This window comes from Anomalospiza imberbis, chromosome 1, assembly GCF_031753505.1.
Source record: "Anomalospiza imberbis isolate Cuckoo-Finch-1a 21T00152 chromosome 1, ASM3175350v1, whole genome shotgun sequence".
In the NCBI taxonomy this organism is placed as follows: domain Eukaryota; kingdom Metazoa; phylum Chordata; class Aves; order Passeriformes; family Viduidae; genus Anomalospiza; species Anomalospiza imberbis.
Window position 1 is genome coordinate 37,939,968 of NC_089681.1, and position 26,499 is coordinate 37,966,466.

Sequence of the window (26,499 nt, forward strand, 5' to 3'; positions counted from 1 at the left end):
AATAAAGATATATTCTTAATTAAAAATATGGTTCCCTGGATTATCTTCAGTCACATGCCAATATAATGGACATTAAGCAAAATAAATTTACTAATTTTCAGCTTTTGAGACTGTTGGATATCTGTTCATCTTCTACATAGTTGAAAATAAAATAATTGAGATTTTTCCTGTTTCAGAATTATAATATTGGACTTGGCAAGATGCAGATGGATAATTACACTGGAGATGTTAAATAGGTTTTAGAGACAAAATTGTAAATAATACAATACAGAAGAATGATGGACTTATTAGCATATCATTAAATTGCTTTTTCACTGAAAGCCAAGCATATTTTTCATAGTTTACAAAAAGTGTCTTGCCCAGCAGTAACACATGTGCTTAACATTTGCAAAACCCACAATATTTGACAATGGCATTAAGTTTATATTGCAGAGGAAATTATGACAATACAGCTACACATATCAGTAAGTTTATCACTTGATAACAAGATCATATGTATGAAAAGCAATCTCTTCTGAGTTAAACATTTTGCAGTCCTTTTGTTTCAACTTCCATTAGTTCTATTACTCATGCTAGAATTTACAGGGCTGCAACATAGCAGCAGAAATATTTGTTAAAAGATTCTTTCACTAATGTAATTTAAACCATTCAACTCATTTTTATTAGTCTAAATTACTTTTTTTAAGATTTTCTACTCAATGAAAAGTAGATTCATGTGGGATATGGTGTGGTTTTTCAGAGCTACAGGTATCAGCCAGAAAATATTTTTCTCAAGGAAAATGAATTTAGTCCAGAAACTCACAAAATGCACAAACAAAACCTGGATGACTGTGGATTTCAGGTGAATGATTAATAATGTGCACTCATAATTCTGTACATCTTAGTATCAGGGTGGCAGGGAGGTTCCTCTGGTTTCATGCAACTGCTGCATATGGGAATACAAGAACAAGCACAGCACTATGGACCCTACCCAGGACTGAAATGGCTGGCAAAACAGTTTGCTTGGACAGAGGTGGAATTTATCAATAAGACTTCAGGGCACTGACCTGACTCTTCCTTTAGCCAGCCATGCCTAAAGTTACTCACGTTCAGACTTTGCTTAATGATTAATTCTGTAGGAGGCTTTGTTGCAGTCACAATGCCTTTTGTAAGTGACAGCCCCAGACAGGACCCTATGGCTCCAGAAAATAATTTCAACATGTTCAATATCACAGTGCCCAAGAGGAAGAGTATAGAACATGGCAGACTAGATCTGTCTGTGTGACTTTGGGTTCAAAAATCCAGCTTCATATCCCATTAGAGTAGAAACAAGAACCATGAAATGTTTGTGCAGAATGGCGGGAATTCTCATAAACTTAATGTTGGGGGTAGTGAGAGGACTAGAGCACATAGAAAACTCTGGTTTTAGTCCTTTCTCTGCCTTCTGTGTGACAGAAATTTTCATTTGAGGTTCCTTCTGCCCTATATTTCTGTTCAGTGCCTAAACAGAAGGATGACATTGAAAAGACAGCCATTCCTCCCTTGCAAAAACTTTTTTGGAGAAGTAGCAAACTTAGATTAAATCTCATCGACAGTATTTTAAAAATTCCTTGTTCTAGTTGATGTGCTGCTCCTTTGGGAAGGAATTGGCATTTCTTGTGACTGAGATGAGAGATCAGTTTAGATAATGTAGGGTTTTCCTGTAGAGATCAGAGACACAAGACACCCCAGTATTGTACCAACCTTTTAGCTGTCACAGCTGGCTTAGTGTGATTTTCTAACCAGAAGGAATTTTTTGACTCTTCCCACGTGGACATCACTATACATTGCTATACATTACCTGAGATGTACCCAATACAAATTCCTTTAGTTGGTGATAGGGAGGGTTGGGTGGTGTGGTCAGGGTACCTTTGTGTGTTAAAGCAGATACAGCAAACAACATGTGACAGGTCATAGTCACACTGCCCAACTCACTGCAGGAAGAGAGTTTGTCACTGCTGTGCTGAACACCACAGAAAAAAACCCAGAACAGAACAGAACAGAATAGAATTAGACACAATAGAGCAGAAGCCAACGAAGGTTACAGCATCCTCACACTGGTGACTCTTCTTGTTGATCAGTCACAGGAGCAAAGCATTGCAAAGGCAACAGTAGCTGCCTACATCCCCTTTTCTCTCCTGCCCTACAACAAGCACACTGTTAACATTATTTCCAAAGATATAGTGTGTATTCCTAGACTTAATCATTTCATGTCCCCTGGATGCCTCTTTTTTTATTATATAAAAGATGGGGAGACAATATTGTGTCTCTCAGGCATCTTTCTGACTTCATTTCTTTTGATGAAAGGCTATTGATTCAGGTGTGTTTGAGTGAATCTGTGAATATACTGCTTACTCAGGAGCTCTTTAGCATCACTAAAATAAATATGAAATGCATGATTGTTTTCCATATGCAAATAACTGCTGAAATAGAAAATTGTTCTTTTTTCATTAAAAAAAAAAACACACCAGAAAAACAAACAAACCAACAAAATGAATTTAGTGATAATACTGTTATCAGGAGTTGTGTGGTCGAATATTTGCCTTGTACCTCCTAGATTCCATTTGTCTGCTGCCAACCTATACCTGCTGTTAAGCATTAGACACTTTAAAAAAGAGAAAAAGATAACACAAATTATTCACCATTAATTCTTTAAAATGAGTCACTATTAAAAGCTTAATTGTTTGCTGAGAGGGTCCAAATTAGTGGACTTTGCAAGATCAAACAAAATTGAAGATATTTGCCCAAATTAAAATGGAAACATGCATCCAGAATATACCAAATGAACATGGATGCTCCTGTAATAATAATTTTATTATCTTCAGCTTCCAGGCCAGACTTTTAATTATGACCCTTTATATCAGTGAAAACCATGTACTCAGGATTAAAAACCTATTTCTTTAACTAGTCTAGTTAAAGACTGTGGTTTGATATATTCTATGCTACAACTTTTATAAAAACCAGAGAACACTTCTAATAACACTTTTCTAATTTCATGGTTCAGTGCACAGTCAGTAAAGATTTAAATAATTCAGAAAGAAAGCCTATTCTGTTTCTTTATTAGAAGTTTGAGTCAGGCAAATTCTTTGACATTTAATAGGTTTTTAACCCTTTTAATAACTTCTTATAATGAAATTTATTGGAAGTTGTTTTAAATAAAGGGTTATTATATTAGAGTGAATAGCAGTCGGTAGTTTTTTATGATTAGTTTTGAGACTTTGGCCCTGTGTGGCTCAAAGGATATTAAAACATAAAGTAGAAAAGAATGTTAATAGTCACCAAATTAACTGTGTACCGAGAATTATAGAAGCTGTATATGACTGCATTTTTGTCATTATATGATCATGCTATAAAATTTTGCAGTCAAATTTTGAGTATATAATAGCTTTAAAGAGGCTTAAGATCACTTACAGATTTAATACTATATAAAACAACCTGTTTAATTTTTCACAGAATGATTTTGAAAAGATTAGTGTAGTAGATTTAATAGGAGTGGGGGGTTTTATTATTTTTCGTTTAAGGTTCTCTTTACATGTGAGGTTTCTGCTGTTTAATTTTAAGACTGTTTTCCTAATCAACAGAAATTTTGAATGTTCCTTTCAATTTATTCTAAAAATGCAGTGGGTGTAGTATATAAAATACTCCTGTGTATAGCACTAGAATATTCCCCAAATACCCACTTACTTTAAAACTTAGTCTTTCATTATACAGTTAGCTGATACAGAAGAGAATTATAAAAATGAGATGATGAAAACACACCTCCCCTCCCTCTGTTAGGTGGTGCTTTGAGTTATTCCTTATAATGTGTTTTGAATGGTTCTCTGTGGTCATTTTACAGTAACCTGGACTCTCATAAAAAAATCTTTCTTTAGCACTTAATGACTTATAGGTGTGCTAAAACAAGACTTGGTTGGAAATACGATTTCTCCTTTAACCTAATGGAAGCAAAGACCTGATAAATTGTGAATCTTTGGGTTTGATCACTCTTTGTTCGTGACAGGACATGCATACCAAGTACCAGTTTTAGTCACTCTAATCAGTAAACTCAAACTTCCTGTCAGATTTCAGACCTCCAAATATTTGGGTCACGTTTTTGTTGTTCTCTGGTGCATAAATGCAGATGTTCAAGTCATCTCAAGTTTTAAGCTCTCTCATGAAAGAGCATTACCACAGTGGAAAACAACAGATAAAACTGCATTATTTGCTTTTGATTCCCTTGCCACTAATCTAGGATCCTGACCATCAACGTGCATTGAACAGCCAAAGGTACCACTACTTGATCACCTGTATGAACTGAATGAACGGTGTCTAAAATTGACATTTCTGTGGGTTTAGACACTCTTTTAAATTTGAATGTATGGTTGTACAGAACTATAGAATATCCTGCGGTGAAAGGGACCCACAAAGATCATTTAGTCCAAGTCCTTGTCCTGCATGAAACATCCCCAAGAGCCAGACCACGTTCCTGAGAACATTGTCCAAACACTTTTTTAACTCTGTCAGGCTTGGTGCTTTGACCACTTCCCTGGGGAACCTGTTCATCATTTGTATGATGACTATTCCTTGCATTTTGTAGCACTAAAAAAAAATAAATAAATAAAAAATTATTAGGTCTTTTTGGTTTATCAATTGTCTTGATACTAAATTGTATCATTTCCCAAACACAATCCCTTCTCAGTATGCCTGTTCTCACAAACTTGGATGGCAATTTTAATGTGATCTTTTCTTCTCTTTTGAAACCTTCACTTACAGAATCAAGTGATTATGTAGGAATTACTTTTTTTCCTCTCTTTTTTAATGAGCATCTCTGCGTCCCTGGAAAACATCTTGCAGATGTGCATTGGATTATGGTAGAATACAATTAAAATGCCTGAAATAAAAGCAGTAACATTTCTAAGCACATTTCATGGCTTTTCAGGGGGTTGGCTAATACTGCATTTAATGTAGTGTTATTTGGGAACAGAGAAACATTCAGATTTAATACAGCACAGGTAGTAGCACAAGTTTCCTGGGAATATAAATGAGAATACTACTATTAACAGAGACCCCCTCTGCCTACCAAAGAATGTCCAAGACACCTGATGACTCAGGTGGGTCATGCCAGTGAAGAAAGAAGGACACTGTGGTTATCTTCATAGATAACACTTAAGATCCCCTGGGGGTTTCTCCAATTTTTTCTTAATTAGTTGATTGAACCATAGCTTCGTATAGTCTGAAAAATTGTTACTCTCTGACTTACCTTGACCACCCAGACAAGAAGCAAAGAATTGTCAGCCCCTTCTGCCGTGTCCATCAAAAATATTCGCAAGAGCATTCAACTTGTAGAAAACTATGCCAAATTATAGCAGCACGTTTCGGGGGGGGACGCCCAGGGGTGTCCCCGGGGGAGCCCCCCTAGGCTGTGAGTTTGCTGGTGGCAGCAGGCAGGCAAGGAGACTCCACACGGCTTCTGAGGGTACTCATTAGATGAGGGTTTATTGGGGGTCCTACCCCTGGGAGGCAGCATGGTTTCTGAGGGAGAGGGGGCGAAAGGGGAGGGGGAGAGAGGGGCTGAGCGGGCACTGGCCAGGAGAGCTGGCTAAGAGAGAGAAACGTACCCCCCGGCACACTGAACAGGGAGATTCAAAGTGGGCGCAGAACAGATTGGGCCAATGGGATTACAGACACAGGATACTGCAGGGGAGGATCACAGGCTTGGAATAAACCATACATTTTCAAGGGGTGAGACAGAGCATACCATTTAACTAAAATATAACACCACACCAAATCATTTCAAGAACTGATGGTGGTAACAGTAATAATGTCTGTCATTCCTTGATATGAATTTTCTCAGAGTTGTGAGATATATGAACTTTACTTGCTTCAGTGAGTAAGCCCTGTGTATTTCTCCTTATATTTTAATGTTTTCATCTCCAGTGAATTATCCCTAGTGTTTCTTGCATGTACATAGACCTGTTGTATTTACTTTGATCTGTTAAAGCAACCTGTCTTTCTTCTTTCATTTATTGATAAAATCTATTATAAATTAATCTAAATAGGGAGGGACAATTGGGACTTCTGCAGCTTTTCAGAGAGATCTTGCCTTACAATTATTAATTATAGTTAGAAAAATAATGTGAATTATTTTGCTAACAGCACCTTTGAAACTGCCTGTGATGCTTCTCAGAAAAAAATTATTTGCTTCCTAAAGCTACATTCTGGGACATTAGTTAAGAGTTCTGCAATTTGACTCTTTCTGCATCTTGCATGTGTTAACATGCTGTGTCAAATGAAAATATCTGTGTTTTGTGGACTTCAGAGCACAGTCTTTCAAGAAATATGAAGGTTATTGGATATATTCCAGAGGATAGCAGAAAGAATGATGAGAGGTGTAGAAACCACAGCATACGAGCAAAGTCTTTCAATCTTCAGGTTTAGTTGTTTAGTCTAAAGAAGGAAAAACTGAAAGAAAATTCATAATAGCCTTCTAGTGTGTGCAACTTTTCTGTAAAGAAGGAGAAAAACATTCCTCATGTCCACTGGGAGCAAAGCAAAAAGTAGTAGGTTTAAATTACAACAAAGGAGATTTAGGTGAGACATTATGGAAAAAAAGCCCTTTCCACTGTAAGGATAGTTAAGCACAAGAATTGCCTAGGGAGGTTATGAAGAGGTTAGACAAACATATGTCAGAAATGATTTAGGTATAGCTAATCCTGCTGTGAGATAATGTTGGACTGAATAACCTTTTGAGGTCCCTTCTAGCACTATTTTCTGTGATTCTGTGATTAGGATACTGTACTCACATCATCCTGCCGTGAGATGTTTCCTTACAGGGATGATATCACTGTATTCTGCACTGTGTGCTTTGCTTTGTTTTCACTGTAAGCTGATGGGATGAACAATAGTCTGATGTTTAAAGCTCTTTAACCTTATTCTTAGTACCTCAGGAGCTTTGAGCAGGGCATTAGGAGCTCATCTTCAACCAGATAGCCCTGTTCTGGTTTTGCACTACCCATGTGTCAACAAGGGGCTTTGGTACACACCTTAGATTTAGGGACTTGTACTGTCTTTTAGCTTGCAGTCAAACACTTATATGGCTAAATGCTCAGTTTATGCTTTAACCAAAATGCGAACAGAAAAAAAAAAAATAGCCATGAAAAGAAATGTATCATAGCTTCCCCATTACTAAAACCAAAATAAAACCAGGCATGTTCTAAAGCTGAATATAACTCAAGTTGTGAAACATCCTGGAACTGACAGATGGAGAGTGATATTAAAGTGCCAGGTATTATCATTATTACCTCATCACAGAGACCGTTGAAGATGTCAGTTTAAGATTGTCCTTATCCTCTGTAATACTCAAAACTCTTTAACTTTGTTCTTTCATTTGGCATTTTGCCATCCGTCAGGATTTCGGTTCAGCTTTGCATTCGGCAGGAATGTGTTTGCAATATTGCCTCTGCATACTGAGTATGGCTCCAGCACAGCCACACAGCGGTGGGCTTTGTAAAACTCCATCTGGAGGAGCTAGGAATATGAGGTTTCAGATTTTGAAGTAGTTTGGAAGAAATTGGTCATACATTTTGACAGAGTGTGTGTCTGATTAGTGTTACTCTTCTGCAGAGATGAGGTTGTCACAGCATCTGTGACAGAGACATGCCATTATGCCACAGCAGTGACCCGAGTGTGTAATTTTCGTGGCTGAGTGTGTTCTTGAACCTACAGAGGAGGTGGAACAGTTCCTGGTTTTGTTCTTCCTTTAGGAACATAAAAATTCATGTTTTCCACAGTGTGATCTCACAACTTTTTACATTTATGTGATTAGTTGCCCATTCTTACGGGAGGCATGAGCAGTCTCCATTTTCTTATACAATCCCAGTTTTTCAGCAGGTAGAGGCAGGATGGGAGAAAGCAGGCTCTGCAGTGCATGGTAAAGAGGTGAGCCAGAAGCCTTGTCAGCAGATGTAAATCATGTCTGTGGATCCTGGGTGCCACAGCTCTGTGAGATGGACTTAGACTGGCTTGTCCTCTGCAGGCAGGTCCCTTAGGTGGGGGTTTCTGGCTTAGCATCTGAAAGAGAAAATGTTCTGTTAAACAAGCTTATTTGCTGCTTACACCTGGTTTTCTGAAGCTAGCCTGAAATTCATCTGATTTTAAAATTCAGGAGAGAAGCTGAATTCACGTGAAAAGAAAAATACTGGCATTTTTTTACTCCACCATTTCATTTGCAGTCCTCAGAATTTCCCTAGTGAAGGATTCTCCTGCAAATATACAAACACATGTATTTTGTATGGGGACACATTCGGTACTGTTCAGTTGTTGTTATATTATCTGAAAACACAGCCTATGTTCAGTACTGGAGCTAAAATTGTATCGCAGACTGTTTAAAAATATATGTTGTTTAAAGAAGACAAACACAGAATGTTCTGTATTATCTATCTGATATTTGAAGCTCTTAAAGGAGAGATCTTTTTGAATAATAGCAGAATCAGAGAATCACAGAATGGTTCAGGTTGGAAGGGACCACAGTGGGTCATCTGGTCCAAGCTTCCTGCTATGGCAGGGTCATCCCAGAGCACATGGCACAGGATTCCATTCAGTTGGTTCTTGAGTATCTCCAATGAGAGAGACTCCACAACCTCTCTGGGCAATCTGTTCTAGTGCACAGTCACCCACTCCCTCACACAATAAAAAAGTTCTTCTACATATTCAGGTAGAGCTTCCTGTGCATCAGTTAAAGCAATTGTATCATATTTTATTTGGGGGAAAGTAATTTAAATGTTTGCCCCTGCTCTGCTTTTAAAGATAGATAATTTTGAACTTCATTCAAAATAAGAGTTAGGAGTTTCATGTAGTGGTTGCTGCATTTCTAGAGTTCATTAAATCATTAGGATGCCTACTCTTCCTAAAAAGCAGTCAAGCCTTCCCAGCCTTTCCTAGAAGGGTTTATTCTGCACTACAATATGCTGTCCCCTGAAACCTGAGGGCTCAGCCCCTGCAGGGTGAAGGGTGCTGGGGGAGGGGACACACCCGCTCTGAGTGCTGCAGACAGGCTGAAGGGAGGGCTTTGGGGAGGGTTTTGCCTCCCTGTGTCCCACACATGAGGGACTCTGTGGGTTCCCATCCCCTTACTGTTTGCCCCATGCTGGCCAAGAGGACCTGGAGACCCTCCAGTGCTGTTCCACTTTCCCCAGCTGCTGCCCAGATTAACAGCTGGATCCAGAGCAAAGTGTCTGAGCAGCAGTTACAGCTTCATGGGCACAACTGTTTTGATACCAGTTGTCTGCTGGAGGCACAGATAATGATAGCTTTCAAGGCTAATATGCTTGGCAAGGAGGGAGCTGATACTGGAGGGAAGGGACCAAGAAATCAGTAGTAATTTAAAAATATAAATGTCTACCAGGATTCAAATTTCAGCCTTCAATTGATTTCATCCACTGCGGTCTCTGTGCTCATCTCCTCTGGTGCTTTAGTAGTCGTTAAATGAACTTGGAAAACAAGTTTGTATCGATAACTCTTTCTTACCAAAAGCTATTAATTTCTAAAATAACATAAATACAGGTACAATTGTGATGTCACATTGTCAGAAGCCAATTCAAATGCCTTTCAGAGACATAAGTACATGTAAAGTGGTAAGTATGCCATAACTAATGGTATTATTAACTTGATTTACTGCCAACCAGTCACCTTTATGAAAATCAATCCCCAAGCTCATAAAATATCTCCCAAAAATTGATACATTTTTACACTGTAAATAATAAGGGAAAAGGTGAAGTTATGGGATTATCTACTTTTTCCTATGCGTTACTGGTTGAAAGGTTGAAAGGTATCTTACAGATTGCTGTGATATGTGGGAGTGTGTATATGAGCAAGAGATAGGTTATAGAAGTCATGAGCTATAAAAAGATTAAAAAAAAATAAAATAGAGTGATCTTTAGACAATTCAGATGACATGTCTGACAAAGACTGTCAGTAGAATAAATGTGGCTATCTTAATATATTGAACCACTAACACATGTCCTTGTCATAATGGAACTTACACAATGGTAGCTTCTGTCAGATTCTACTTTATACATACACACATGTTTTTCTGATGCACAGAAAGACAACCATATCTATTTCATTTCAGCTGTGAATTGATACTTCCATTTTAAATCACCCACAGAACATCTTAGCTTAAATCTGAGCTTCTCTCTGATACTCTTTGCTATTTGTCGTGTTTCTGTATGAGTATACTGAAAAGAGGTTACAGGCAATCTGCTGAGGTCTGTGTGTATGGTGCATTTGACCTCTGGACAAGAAAGGAGCTTCATCCTCCAGTGCTTTTAATTCTTATCCTTGCAGAGGCTGAATCTGTTGCTTGCATTCAAATAGATATGTCTCGTTAATGCTAAGAAGCAGTGACCCACATAGCACAATGGATTCATTTGTCAATCCTGCGATTTCTGAGCTTTCCATTCATATATGTCTTAGCAGAAAATCGACTCAGAAATCATTTAATCAGTCTATCAATGCATCCTTCTTGTCAATGGTCTGAATCCTGAAAAGTCCAGTTTCTCATTGGGCAGCACCAGGTAAAATAGATTTGGACCTAATACTAGATATTCAGACTCTGAAAATTCCCTGCAGCTCCCAAATTGCAACTCAAAACCACCAAAATCCTAAGTTAAAAAAACAGGATCTGGAAATTATCTTGAATTTTGAGGATGTTCATGTTCTGGTCTAGGTCTGAACTTCAGAGTGCAAAGCTGTCCCTGTTGGTTAGCATTTCAGAAATACTCTACACACAGTTACAGAAAGCAGTGCCCTTTTGTTCCCCCCATGAAAAAAATGAGCTTTCATTGCTTTTTTTTTCTATTTCCAAGGGCTGAGGCTAGAGCCTGAATTCTTTATAACAGTCAGTGTTATGCAAATGTCAATCATATCCTTACTATGTTTATTTTCAGTATTTACATGTTTATTTAAGTTCTTGCCATTTCCTTTAAGCCTTACATAGCCAATCAGGCCAACCGAGGTCTAAAGGAACAGAACACTTTATTAGTGATATACTTAATACAGTTTTTTTCCTCTTGTAGATGCAAGATTTACGGAATACAGAAGGAGCCCAGTATAGTTCCCATCCTCAGATGGCAACCATGAGGCCAAGGGTTCAACCTGCAGATATTAGGCAGCCAGGAATGATGCAGCACGGGCAGCTGACTACTATTAACCAGTCCCAGCTCAGTGCACAGCTTGGTTTGAATATGGGTGGAAACAGTGTTCCTCACAACTCGCCCTCTCCACCTGGAAGCAAATCTGCAACTCCTTCACCATCCAGTTCAGTCCATGAAGATGAAGGAGAAGATAGCTCTAAGGTAGGCTTAGATGCTAGGATTACGATGTGAATGGTGGATATTTGTAGGACCTGCTAAATGAATGATATGGCCACAGTTATTAAGGTGATACTTTATACATGATTGGTGGTTCACTGAAGTGAATAAAGAGTTATGAATACAGAATTTACAATATCCAGACAATTCTTCAGGCAGCTTGAGTAAATTGCATCATTCCTCTTTGTGAGAGCAAACTGGAATACTGTTGAATACTGAAAGGATAGTCATTCCTTTAGGACTTTAATATAAGGGTTGAGTTTTCTCGCTTGCATAGCAGGGATGTTTGTTCCCAGTTAAAGATCAAGTTACTCCTATAAAAAGTATGAACAGTCTGTGCAATATGCTAGTCTTTGCTACTTGGTCACAGGATGAGCAAACAGAACATCATAGCAACCAGAACAGAAAGATCCTATGAACTTTAAAAACCTTACCTTGAAAATCTGGAAGACCCTGTATGCATTCATACTTTTGAGAGGTGCTGACACTTCATCATGACATGTTTAAGCTTCATTTTCATGTCAGTGCAGGAATGAAGTGATAAGAGAAATTTACATAATAAATTTCTTTAAAGGATAAATGTCAATCTACATAGCAGGTTTTGCAAGCAAAACCTCCCAAATCTCCCAAGATCCTGAAAACCTCCCAGAAATACACAAGTCTATTATCTTCATTTTGCAGACAGAAAAGCTGAGACATTGGAAGACTGGGACTTTGTTCTAAGTCATCCCTTAAACCAGGAGTATAGCATGTTGAAACTGGGAACCTCCTTAGCTCTGTTTTGTGGTCAGTAGAAAAAAGCAGTCCTGTTAGAGCACTCCTGCAGTGCAGTGTGTGCCACATGCAGTGCAGTGTGTACCACAGACATGAATGGTGGGGAGAGAGAATGTGAAGAAAACATATTGTGAGTCACTGAGAAGGTATAATCCAGTCAAGAAATGTGAGTCTGATTTGTTTTAACATTACATTGTTTTTCATGCCTCAAGCTATAAAATAATCATGTAATTGGAGACATATGTTTTACTACATTTTAAATAAATTCAGATTCAAAAGTTTTATTTCAGGATATTCCCCTGATTTCACAAACTTTAGGTTTTAAAAATTACTGAATAATTCATACATTTTAAATGAGCACTTCCTTACTGAGGGAGACTTTAGAATACAGCTATGTAAAAATAAGTCCAGGCAGCCTTTACTTTTTCAGAATAATTGATTTGCTACTCCTGTTGCATTGCTAATATTTTTACATTTCTGGCAGTGTGCAAAATGCTCTAAACTTCTGGAGAAATTATCCATTCAAATAATTTGGATTTCCTTTCTACTTCTATCAAGTATTTCAGTTATTTAACCTATATTTTCCACATACTTTTTCACTGTAACACTTTGTGCTAACAAAAGTGTAGGGTTGTAGTTTGAAGCAAGCAGTAGTTATCTGAAGTTAATGTTTTTAATAGAGAAATACAAAGCACTGCAGACTAAGTGAAATTGGTATTTTCTTTGTGAAAACCAGCTTATAGAGTGTTCAACTTTTAACAAGGATGTTATTTTGGAAAACTCTCTTTAAAATTCTTTCGTGCTCAGTCTAAGCAGAAAAAATGACAAATTGCACAATGCATGACACCAAATTAAATCCAGTATGCTAAAGTAGATATATTACCTTAAAATTATATTTATAATTTCACTGCTAAGATAAAAGTTTAAAAGGATATTAGATTTGGTTAATATTGACAGAGGGCTTAAAGTCTTCTCCATCAAGTATGGTTTAAGCAGTAAGCTTGATGGAGAGCAGAAAATGCTATACGTGTCTTCTGTGGGATTTCTTAGGGCTTCGTGAAAACACCTGAGGCTGGCCACCAATGGAAACAGGCCATGGGCTGGCACACCTGATCCCATGCAATGGTTCTGTAGTTCCCTCTGTAAAAGAGGGTTGAATAATCAGCCTGAGGAGTTTTCTTGTTGTATTTCAAGATTTAAAGCTCTCTACTGTGTATCTTTTTGTCACATTGCTTTCCTGGAAGCTGCCGGTGAGTGGATAAGAATACTCAAAATAAACCAGTTGGCTGTGGAGATCTTTCTCCCCAGATACAACAGTATTACATTTTATGAGAGTTGCTTTGGAGGGGCCTGGGAAAGTTCTCACTCCAGAAATCCTCTTCCAAGTGAAAGAAGGCACTGGATGGAGACAAGAATAGATAGACCGACTGTTCTGTCTCTTGTGAGAACATCTATCTTTTAACTGAATGTAACTTTGCAAAATTTGGATTTTTCCTTTTGATTTTTAAACTAACATGCAGATGTGTGGTATTATTTAATAGATCAGGGCTAGAGCTCATTAGCCAGTCCTTTGGTAGGAATGCACATGCTGCAGTCATGGGGTGGCTGTTGGAGCTCACTTTGTGCAGAGATGTTTCTACCATGAGCACTGTGTAAAAGCCAGCTCCCCCTGAACTCACCATGTCATTAATAGAAATAGTGACATTCTCCCTATTTAATCAGTGGGACAAGATGTTTGACTGTGTACCCACATTGATCAAAAAGACAAAGTACACTTCCAAATGGAAAATCACCTCAGTATCAGGTGACCTCTCAGTTTATACCAACTGAATTGTGTGAAGGAGAAGCTACAGGTCTTTTCATAGCACATTTGGTAGAGAGGTTCCTAAAAACGATACCTATTTCTATCTAGACAAAAAACATACAGACGTCTCAATATCCTGTTCATATTTATATGAATTTATAGAAAGAGCTTGATGGAAGGTGTAAGAAAATAAATACTTTGTGTACACATTTGGACTAAAAGTATAATTGTTGCCCTATGAACCACTGATTTCTATGAATTAAGGAAATGACCATTTCAGCTCAATATATATATTCCAAATTCCAGTATTAAGTTTTACAAACGGATGTAATTGTTCATGTGCTGAGCTTTGTGGATGTTCATTCCATGATAAATATTCAAATTGTTGTAAGCCTTATCCAACATACACAACTAATGGCAGCAGCTGCTAAATGTTATTTGGCAATACTCATTCTCATAAAGACTCTTTCATATAGGCTGTTCAGACTTCAACTGTCCTGTATTCCCTTGCTCAAAGAAATGGAAAGGAGCTGTGTTATAGAGGGCTTAGTTTTCCTTCATGCTATTACTCTAAAATCAGGAGAGCTGAGGTTGCTTGACCATGAGATCAGTGACAACTGTAGCATAGTTGTAAGGTTGGATATACATTCAGAGATTGCTGAGACCATGGAACTGTGAAATGTAGCCTCAGATCAAGGGTATTGTCTCTGCAAAGGGTGCACATCACTAAGGCTCCTTAATTCTTAGAAATCTCGTATGTGAGGTTATCATTAGAAGCAGAAAAAAGGGAGAACTTAAAAATTAGTAGTTGTAAGTAACTATAAAAATATTCTAACCAAATTGGGCACTTAGCATATGCCTTTTTCTGACCACCTCAACATTAGAATATTATATTTATGTAATTCTTGCCATAATTCACACTGGTGAATCGTTAAACTTGTACTTCATTATTGCCAAGCATAATTTTGAGCTGCTGGAAGCATTACAGGTTTGTAAATAAGTATTTCTTCATAGATGGATAACAGGGTCTTCTTCCATGTTCATTTGCATATCACTTATGAGAGAAATTCAAATAATGTATTTTAGAGGAAAGATAGCAAGAGGTCTGCAAGTAGCAAGAATTAACTAACAGAAACACAATTACTAGAGAACTGCTGCAGCATATTCTCCTTATGTGGCAGAGGTTTTACAATATTTACTTTATATGATAGGAGTTATAAGTGGAATTCTGTGTTGTCTGTTCAGCCTATTATGCAGATGGTGCTTGATTAAAATCTATTTTAAACTACAGCGATTACTGCAAGATAGTGTGCATAAAACAGCTCTCCTAGCTCCATTAAAGGCTTTGGTACTATTGCAGTTTATTTTAAATATGCTTATAGACATTTTCCAGGTTCTCAAGGGACATTTAGATATCAACAATGTGCCTTACTTGATAGTTTTAAATCCTACACTAGATATTCTTGTGATCTATTACATGTGCAACATGGTTAATGTACACTTTTTTAAAGTGAAAGATTATTGCTTTCTTGTGATAAATAAGTTAAATACATCACCATAATTAAGCAATAAGCCATGACAGGAGGTGGATTACCATGAGCTAACTACACCTCCAGGGATTTTCAGGCAAAGTCTATGCCTAGCAGAATATATATGGTTTTTATTTTATTTTCCATCTGTCTCTGCTTTGGTGGTTAGAAGTGGAGTCTATGAAGCTGATAGACTGATGGGAGCATAAGGTAGGCCATCATCTCAGCCATTTGCAAGGTTATTAGTAGTGGAATTCTGGTATTCTTTTTATTTTGTTATTTTCATATAAGACAAACTGAATTTCCCCTGTGAGTACTCTGTTTTTAACAGTGGGTTTTTGAAGTCTCTTGATCATTAAGGCTGGAGAATAAGTTTTTCGAGCTGTTCACAGAACAGCTTACCAGAAGGCATTTACACAAGTTTCTGTAGTATATCACCTAGTTTGAGGGTAGTTGAAGTAATGCGGTATCCTAACATACAGAGAACTTTTAAATCACATTGGTTCAAAAATAAACTGAAAGGAGAAAAATGTTAGTGAATCACACGGGTTAAATTTTAACTATAGAACTAATTATTTCAAAGAATTTTTGCTCATGGAGTTCCAGTTGCACTGGACTTCTGAAAAGTTTAGACTAATGCTCTCAAATTAGAGCCTTAGTTAATTATACTTTAACTGTTGGTTTTGTGTATCCTATCGAATTAAAAAATAGCAAGAGACAAAAAGCTGGATAACTTAATAAAGGGTAGCACCATTTTGTTTTTTCCATACTTTTCAAATACTGACAGTAGGCTGCATGTCTATTAACTTTGTATTAAAGTTGCAGCTATTGTAACATAATGCTCAAAAAACAAGCAACTTCATTTTCAAGTTGTAATCATCGCTTTGTTGCTGTTTTCAGTAAGCCACAGAGATTCAGATTGTTCACTGTAGTCACTTGGGTTGTTTGACACCACATATCGAGGCATATAGGAAAATTAAAGAGTTATTTTTCTCAAAATGAGGATTTCCAGCCATTCTCTTCATGCAGTTCCAATGATTTGAACACCTGTATCCTCCTGTGCCACTTGATATGCGTTATTAAAAAATAATAAAAGAAGGAAGTGAAAGAAGTCATGCCTAGTAGATCCTTAGCCTAGAGCATACTATTTATGCTCTTGATCTTCTCTTCTCTTCTCTTAAAAAAGCTTATGATGCACAGTGCTATGGTCATGCCGACAAAAGAAAAAAGCCTTTGAACCCACTTGTAAGATCACACACCATTTCTACAGTTGCAGTAAATTAAATGATCATATCAAGAAAAGCTACTTTGCCATAGAGCTCCAATGTGTTGAAGAATCAGGTTATTGTCCCTTTATGTGCTTGTAAGTCATAGAATCCTAGAATAATTTAAGTTGGTAAAGACATTTAAGATCATGGAGTCCAATTGTTAACCTCACACTTCCAAGCTCTCCACTAAACCATGTGCCCTGGAGCCCACATCTAGATATCTTTTAGATGCCTCCAGGGAGAGTAACTCCACCACTTCCCTGGGCAGACTGCTCCAATGCTTGACAATCTTTTTGGTGAAGAATTTTTTTCCTAATAGTCAATCTAAACTTCCCCAGGGATGAAGAGGAATTTGGGACCATTTCTTCTCATTCTATGGCTTGTAACTTGGGTCAAGAGACCAACACTCACCTGGCTACAACCTTCTTTCAAGCAATTGTAGAGAGTGATAAGATCTCTCCTGAGCCTTCTTTTCTCCAGGCTAAACAACCTGTTTCCTCAGCTCTCCTCACAAGGTTTGAGCTCCAGACCCTTCACCAGCTTCACTAGGAAAATAGGGTGCTTTGGTATTTGCACAAATGCTCATGTGCAGGTTTTTTTTCAGGTGGCGAATAAATAAGGCATGTGAGCTTTCCTCCATACATAATTTCTCTTTCACTCCTTTCCTCAAACCATTTGCTTTTGCATGAGCAGATACAAAAACTACTCAGCCAAATCCAGATAGGTCAAAACTGACCCTTTAAAGGGCTCTAAACTGTCTATACTCATAACGGTTTGTTTCTTCTGACTTTAATTAGAAAGTGTGTAGGGGAATGTCTGTAACTGGAATTGCTTGGTTCACAACCAGATATTCTTCAAAGTCCCTGGAAGATGTGCCACCAGCTGCAGAAGAAATAGATTTGAACAGTAGTCTGGGGTCATTCTGGGGAAGGATGAGAATAAGCAAAAGGTAGAAATCATAGTGTTCCTGCTGTCTGCAGATGGTTCATGTTGTCAAACTGATACTCAGGCTATAGAGAAACTAATTTCATTTAAATTTTCTCATTATTTTCTTGTTATAGCCACTAGCAATAAAACTTAGAAAAGCTGAAAAGATGACCAGACAGAGGTTATAGCAATTATATGGAAGAGAAATAGAAAGTATTTAAAGGAAAAAATAGCATTATCCGAAATACTTGCAGAGATTTTTATACATGTGACTAATGCAGATAGTGTCAACATTTGGATTATCAAAGATAACAACAAAAATTCCATTTCTGCAGTCAAAATCCAAAGTTTTTGCATCACAGAGGCTGTAACAGTGGTCGGAGGGAATTAAACAGGCTTTTTTTAATAGTACTTCCTTAATTTTTTGTTACAGGTCAACGGTGGTGAGAAGAGACCTGCTTCAGATATAGGAAAGAAACCCAAAACTCCCAAAAAGAAGAAGAAGAAGGACCCAAATGAACCACAGAAGCCTGTGTCTGCCTATGCATTATTCTTTCGAGACACTCAAGCAGCCATCAAGGGCCAAAATCCCAATGCTACTTTTGGTGAAGTCTCTAAAATTGTAGCTTCAATGTGGGACGGCTTAGGAGAAGAACAAAAACAGGTACAATATGTGCTGTAGCTCAGGAGCTTTGTTTCAGGAAAGTGTTATCAGGGTCATCTGAGCACTGTAGGCAGCTTCTTTTGCTTTTTGCAGGATGAAACTTGAATATGGGCCATCTCAGGAATATGATTTAAAGAGACTGAGATAAGGAGAGTATTGTTTTATTTTATCTGTATGAAACCACTAAAAGAGTTTACCTTGTTTTGGGATGTGGCACAAGTTTTAGGATTATATTTAGGAATGTTTTATGCTGAAATCTGTGGGCCTAGGATTTTACAATGTCATTGCCTGTATGTGAAACTGCTGTGTAAGGGGACCTTGCTGCCAAAGCTTAGATCTGTGCATTGGGAGATGACATATATCTGAGCTCCCACTTGCAGATGTTTCCTTTCTCCATGATCCCATGATTCCAGGAGTGAAGCTGGGCTCCCAAACCTCCTGGTTTTTATGAGAGAAGTTAGTGATGTGTTGACCCAAAGAGACCTAGAGTGGATGCTGGCAAGGGGCATCCTATAGCATATATGTGGGCTGTGGAAATCACTTCCCAAGATTACTTCCATCTTCCATGGAAAGCCTTGGTTCTGCAACAAGGCCAGCAGAGCTGGACCTGAAACTTTGCATAAATCCTTCCAAGTTAGCCAAAGCTGTGTAAAAGTGGGCAACACTGGAAACTCACCATATTGAAGGGGTGACAGCTGGCAAATACCATGGATCCTCACTGTAGCATACCATTGCTCTTCTTGGTTGCATTTTTACTAACTGCCAACAAAATGGGATTGATTAAGAAATGAGAACTTTAAGAAGGCAACAGATATGGAAGGAAAGGATATGCTGGGTGAGAGTTATATTGGCTACAGGAGACCTGGACTGGGGTTGATGTTAGCGCAGAGAGGGAAAAAGTACTGGGAATGAACTGAATCTCCTTCATTCATACACTTATTACAAAATCACAGTTAAAAAACTATGAATTAATGAAAACTTTTTAATGATTTATTGGTATGTAAAGTTATTTGGGCTTGGGAAAAAAAGAAAAAGAGTTACTTTGCTAATAACTGGGTGGTGTAGGTACATTTAGATCCTTGCTAAATATACGAGTGTAAAAAGAATCAAGATTTGGCACTCACTGAATAACTGAAAAAAAAAAAAAAAAAAAAAACCCCAAAACTATTGTTGTCTAATATCCACCAACGAATAAGGCCAGCATTTGGAAGATTTAGCTGGAGGAAAGGTAACTTTCTGAAAACAGGGATCAGAAAAGTCACTTTGGCACATTAGCATTATTTTCTTGTGCTGTGTCTTTCTTTTCCCTTTTTTTAATATGCCCAGCAAAGACCAACCTAAAAGACTGTAAAATACACATTTCCTTCCAGCTTGTCATGTGAGTACTACCACCAAAATAGTAAAGCTTTTCTGTAGAAATGTGTAAAAAAAGTGCATGAAACCCTAAATTTCCAGCTTAACTTCAATTTCCTATTCATGGTTGAGAGCAAAATTTGAATAAGTCCTATGCTGTAAGAGCAGTACAAAATTTATTTTCCTTGTCTCTGTTGTTGTTAAGTTGAAACACAGATGAATGATGCATTATGGAATTCATATGACACATGCATGTAAAAATGGCTGCAACTATGTTTTTTAAGCCAGTTCTTTAAAGAATTTGGGTTAGCATATCTTCATTGCTTTTTGACTCATTTTGCCTATTCATTATCATGTATTAAGCACATTTTTAAAATTCCAGGCCCAAGCCCTCTCTAATCTAGCACTGTAGAAAAATAATAAAAGATACTCCCCATTTAAAAAAATCAAATTGGCAATCCTATTTTCTACAATAAATTTAAACGAATTTTTTTCCATTAGGGATCTAATAGTACAAAGTAATTATTACAAGACATCTTAACTGACTAGATAGTCTGTATTTTAAAGGCCTAATTTTTCAGATCAAGACTATTAGTAACTGCTATGAAATCTATGTCTCTGGTAGGAAAATTGGACTCTAAAAATACAAATTATTAATGTAGCATTTGGTATTTGGCATTGAAGAAGCTTCAGAAATTCAAAAATAGTTAAATAACGAAACAGTAACATCATTAGAGGACAGCTTTATTGATTAATTATACTTGCTGGAAAGGATTCAATTATCATAAAGCTTCTGGCTTATGTTTTGGAAGCTAATGCTTGTTCTGGAATTTAAATAGAAATATATTTCCAAGTTATGTTTCCTGAATTGGAACTTCTTTTCCTATTTAAATAGTAAATATAAATGAATCAGAAAGTAGAACATAATGCAGCTATTGAGAAAGAAGAATAGCTTCATGTTTTCATGCTAAAATGAAATCTTCTTTGCTCCTGTGATCTGAGCCATTTTTTCTGAAATGCATAGAATTCTTCTTGTTTATTCCTGAAGATTGACCACAGAATAAATAATAGTATAGAAACTCAGTACAATAATGACCTAAGGGCAATATATGTATGTCCAAGACTTTGCAACCAAATTTTGAAAACCTGGCATATTGAAAAGCTTTGTGCTTTGTGTGTGTTATTTGAGAAAATAAGATTTGAATGACAAAAAAGGAAATGCTGTTATGAACTAGCTGATGGTGGGTGTCTTACTGAAGGCAGGAGAGATTTATGCTTAAAATGGATTGCACTCTGATACTCTTGCCATGAGAATAATGCAATTTATTAGACTAAAGCAGATACCAGTGTACCTCCCTCTTTTTTTATCATATGAAGATATTTGAATTTTTGAATCATATGTTCCCATTAATTTCTATGTGTAAAAAGCCCATTTACAAACAATGCTAGTGTGTGCCTGTATTCTGTTTGTCCAAATCTATCTACACAGAATCTAGAAGTTAAAGGGAATTTAGTGGTCATGGTGGACTTTGTCATGGACTTCTCAAATTCTGAATAGAGTACAATAATTATACATGATCAGAAGCAGGCACTGTGCATTTCCCTTCATTTTTCACGCAAATGCTTTCTATAATTGTTCAGATTAATAAATCTGTGAACAGTAGGCAGCTGTAGCAGTAGTATGTTGAGGTACATTCTCCTCAGTGCTGTAGCCATAGCACTGGGATATTTTTTTTCAGTGACTTCCAGTTCCTTTCTTATGATTACAAACACTGTTTTCTCTTTAGTATTATATTTCTGTGCATCCCATTTCTATAGCTTATCTATGTACATCTTTGCCCTTTGCCACTTTTTTACTGCAAGGGAAGATAAACAGCCCCTAGGAAAGAGGGATCAGCATGCTAAATGGTCAAGTCACTGGCTTTCAGACAGAACACTGGTTTAAACTGGGTAAAAAGGCTATTTAGGTCATTTTCTGTCCTTAGATGAAAAAGGAAAGTAATTTTAAATCAGTACCAGATGTGCATGTACTAAATGAACCTTAAGTTTCTAATTGGAGTCCTTGTAAAGCTGTAATAGATGTGGCAAATTACAAACAAAATGTTCTTGTTTACATTAGTGTAACTTTAAAACTTCAGCCAAAGACCTTAATAAATGTTCTGTTATTCTAAAAATGGAATTGAATGTCTATTCAACATTCAACAAAATTAATCTCTGGTGTTACTTCAGTGACTTAACTGGAATTCCAGTAGGAATTAATTTGGCCTCCTATGAACAGCTCAGTGTGCATATCTGTGTATGTGTATGTGTTCCTGTGTGCTTGCTTCAATGTTGCTCTGGTCATACAGCTGGGAGAAGGAGGGATTCACCTCAGGCACCCAAAACTTAGCAATCAGAAGAAGCAGGTGAAGTGACTGTTTGAGTGCTGTGACAGATGCTTTCTTTCAGGCTGCATAATTCATACACAGTAATATTAGCTGCAACAGTTCAGCTCAATAGCAACACCTCATTATTTTATCCCTCAGTATTTATTCCTATGGTTGACGCCTCATGAAATTACTGTTAATGTGTTTATATAAGGGCAGATCTGACACAAGTGGGAAGAATTTAATTTCCCACTCATTCTTTCCTGCTGATGTGTCCTCTTCCCCTGGTAGAAGTGGCAAGTGTAAATAGTTAATTTGCTTCAATTATGAGCCTGTCCTGCTAAATTAGAAGCAGCAGGAATATGAAGAGCCAGAATTATACATATGAGGCAGCTGACAAATCCTCCAAGCTCACAAAATCAAATCATTTACTCCTCATTGGTGCTTAAAGACCCACTAGATAAAAGCTGCAGTTTATTCCTTAATATCTGATGGAACTTGGATTTTATGTTACCAGTACTTATGTAAAACTAAGTCCCTGTGCATTAGTGTCAGTGGTTTTGATGCTGTTACCATTTTCACTATAACCCCCAAGCTTTCAGGGGCTTTTGTTTTGTCTCTAAAAGAACCCAGAGTGATTTGGGCATGAAAAAATGACAAAGTGTGTTTTGTAAGTTTCTCTTTTGACCACAGGGATATTTTAGACATAGCAGCACATTATCCACTGCTAAAATGACCAGGTAGATCAGGAGGGGATTTACAAGTAATGCTGGCCAACACCTCATATCTCCACAGCTTCTGTCGTGATGTGAGACACCACAAGTCAGATCAAAGTGGATCCAAGATCAGTGTTTCAAGAAGTCTTGACTCTTCCTGTCCTTTGGGAGCATGCAACCTAGATCCTCCCTCCCAGGGTGTGATGGCATCCCATCCCTTGACATGACAAATGAGATCATCCACCCCATGGCTGGAAGAGCCATCGTGTCCCCATGGCATTGCCATGCATGGGGGGTGCCCGGTGTCAGGATGTCAGACAGTTCAGGGGACTGGCTGCTGAAACAGCTTCCGAATCATCTTCCGAAGATGCGCAGACCATGAGGTCAAAGTAGCCAGTAGCATTTTTACAACAAATTTTCAGTTTCTTCCCTTATACATGCTGATGTACTCACACAGACATTTGTTTATCTTTCTCTTATTCTCCCTTTAAAACCCTTACTTGTTCCGTGCTAATGAAGCAATCTCCAAGGAACAACTAATACAATTGTAAGAGGATGAGAATGTACCTCCAATTTAGTAGATAAACAACAACACAAGGTTTAGCTTTGTTTTATTTTTGTAAATGAGAATAGGAAGAGAAAGCACATCAGTATGTGCACACTGCCAAAGTGAATTGTAAGCAAAATGGATTCTAGAATAGGCACAACAGACAGCAACTTTACATCTCTCCTCCCAGCTACTTGTACCTATGTGCTTTCACCAGTGTTGCATCTTAGGAATGTTTTGAAGATGCACTGTTTTTCTTTACAAATTCCTATACTGAAATTGCATCTTTACCCTTTGAAGGTCTAGACTGGGATGTCAAGATTTCAAAACAACTGATCCTCATCCTGGTGTATTCTCCTTCTCCCTTCCTCTGAAACCATCTGGGCTTAATGAGCTGGAGCACAAATGGGCCAATAATAGGCACATACTACGCGCAGATGCAACTCATGTCTATTTATTTACATATAAGTACATTTATATCTTCAGGTTTTTCTATAGCTCTGGCTTCTACATGGCCAGACTCGAGCCCCTTAACTTCCAGTGACTTCAGAGGGGCCTTCTGTGAAGTCACAGGGAACATCAGACGCCCCATGTCCCGGGTGGATTTCTAACATCCATTTCCAGCACACAACAAACTTGGCTCCTAGAGAAATATTACACAAGGCCCCTGAGTTATGAAATGTTGACTTTAACTCCACTTTCTTATTGTACTTGGAAGCAACTGGGCCAAAATGATCCTGGGTTTCAAATACTGCTGTATCAATGTGCATAAAAAATAGCCTTAGTTTTCAACTTATTCTTCTTTCCCAGCTTTTAGCTTTTCTTTTTTGACTTCAATAGGAACATGACTTTTATGTTGCTTGCATACAAAACTGGATTTAGGCCCAATTATTATACTGCCATTCAGGCTTACATCCTTGTTTTTTTAAAAAAAAGAATACCACCAGGTGGAAATAATCACCAGATAAATCATGTCACTTTAATTTTAATGTCACTTGTTTCGTACTCAACTTTCATCCAGCGTGCTTCTGATAAAGTGTGCAGTCCTGCTCCTGTAAGCTGAAAGCATCAAGACTATAAGGTCAGATTTAGGCCTGGCACAAATGGCTGCAATTTCCAGTGTTCTCCAGGAGTCTCGTTGGTTGTGATAGAGCTGAATTTGGCCTGTGATCTTTCCCCTTCATGCCAGAAAGACAGAATTTTTTTCCCCTAAGCCTCTAATATGTCATCAGTGTCTTTTCCGTGCTCTAAAGTCAGACTGCTGAGCCATATAGCTAGCCCTGGGTCTCTTTGTTACTGTATGTACTTAGATTGAAAATGAAATGGTAATATATTTCAATGTCCATTAAGCAATTCTGAGGATTTTTTTTTTCAGGCTGGTATGGGAATATTTTTCTCCATATTTTAGATGAGTGTGTGCAGCTCTAGGTGCCTTTGCTGCAAAATCAGGAGATTAAAACTAGAGATATGTCTCCCACTTGGAAAAAAATACAAGCTTTCTCTATGAGGGCCAGGAATGACAATCTGAATGTGAAATTTAATTCTGGATTGCAACCTACTGTATTTTATCAGATGACATTCCTGTAACTGTAGTCCATGAAAATGACACTCCCATGGGATATAACACTGCAGAGACCAAGAATACAGAATCAGTCATGTTGCTTTTTGATTTACTATTTCTGCATGTACTGTTTTGTGGGGTTCCTGGAACACTTCCACCAAAACAAATGTGGACACTTTTACATCATTTTAAAAAGACAAATATAATTTGCTTGCAAGTCTCAGCTCTAAGGAGATATCCACAAGATAAACAGAAAATTTCCCTTGCTTTGTCATCCTCATACCATCTATTTAGGCAAAGCCAGGGAAGCAGCATGGTTCTTTGTAATTTGCTTTGTCATCTAGGAGACAGAGAGCTTTTGCAGACTTCCATAAAACACTAATTCTGAAAGTGTGTTTTTCTCCTAAAATTATCTCCTTAAATTATTATAAAAGTGTGTTTTTCTCCACAAATTCTGAAAGTGTGTTTGTCTCCTAAAATTATGAGTCAGTTTAGTTCACTGTCTCCAAGTCTAGTATCATCTCTAGTATCAAAGGGCACTGAAGTCACAAGCAATAATTTTCCATTATCATCTGATAGTCAAAACTGAGGATATGGTTGCAGACATTTGAATGCCTGTATCAGCTCTTGTGATGACTGGGGGAAGGGAGATTTGTTCCCCTCAGGCAATAAGGGTGCAAGCCACAAGTGACAGGGTAGTAATCCCACTGCTTACTGTGTTGTGACATGTTGATAATCCTCCACAAGCAAGTTGGGAGGACGTTCATTGTGAAAAAATGGCTAGCCAGAACAAAATCCTGGCTTAAGACATTACAGGTATATTTCAACTATATATATACATATATCAGTAATGAACTTCGTATTATAGAACGCATAGAAAAGCACAGGAGACATAAAACCTGCCTCAAGGAATTTATGATCCAAAAAGACAAGAACTTAACAGCAGTTAAAATATATAAAATGAAACATGACCAGAATCTGGCAGAATAAAGCAAAAGTGCTTAAGTTCTACTGTGGTTTTCATTTGGTGAATCTAGTATCTGTGAGTGGTTGTGCTATAACTTGTCACCCCTCTGTCTCCAAGTGGAATTTTGGTGCATTCAGTTTAGGGATGTGTATCACTGTTAAAAAAGAAGAGTTCAGTCCTTTTCCTTGCTGTAGGCTGCAGTTGTTCTGGTGGTCCACATGCATGGTCAGCCCAGGAAACCTGAGCTAAAGTTTGCTGGTGCAGTAGCTTGGGGGCTGATACCAACCTATGAGAGCCCAGGGCATTTGTTTTCCCTGGTGACCTAATTCAAATTATCTATTATCTATTATACATTATAAATTACCTATTATATATTATCTATTATACATTATACATTATATATTATATATGATATATTATATATTATATATGATATATTATCTATTATCTATTATCTATTATATATTATCTATTATATATTATATATTATATATTATATATTATATATTATATATTATATATTATCTAATATATTATATATTATATATTATATATTATATATTATATATTATATATTATATATTATATATTATATATTATATATTTAATTTCTATTTTTATTTCTATTTGTATTTCTATTTCTACATGCATTTATAT

The 26,499-nt window shown here is 37.3% G+C and overlaps 1 protein-coding gene across 3 annotated transcripts in view; it reads left to right on the forward strand.

Moving 5' to 3' along the window:
* TOX (thymocyte selection associated high mobility group box) overlaps positions 1-26,499 on the forward strand; it is a 218,109-nt gene that overhangs the window by 161,980 nt on the left and 29,630 nt on the right. For 2 of the 3 annotated variants that reach the window (XM_068188127.1, XM_068188118.1), the window contains exons 4-5: positions 11,073-11,351; positions 18,102-18,332. In XM_068188127.1, coding sequence (XP_068044228.1) covers positions 11,073-11,351; positions 18,102-18,332 — 510 coding nt within the window. The remainder of the gene's footprint in view (positions 1-11,072; positions 11,352-18,101; positions 18,333-26,499) is intronic. The other variant, XM_068188133.1, reaches the window with a different exon arrangement.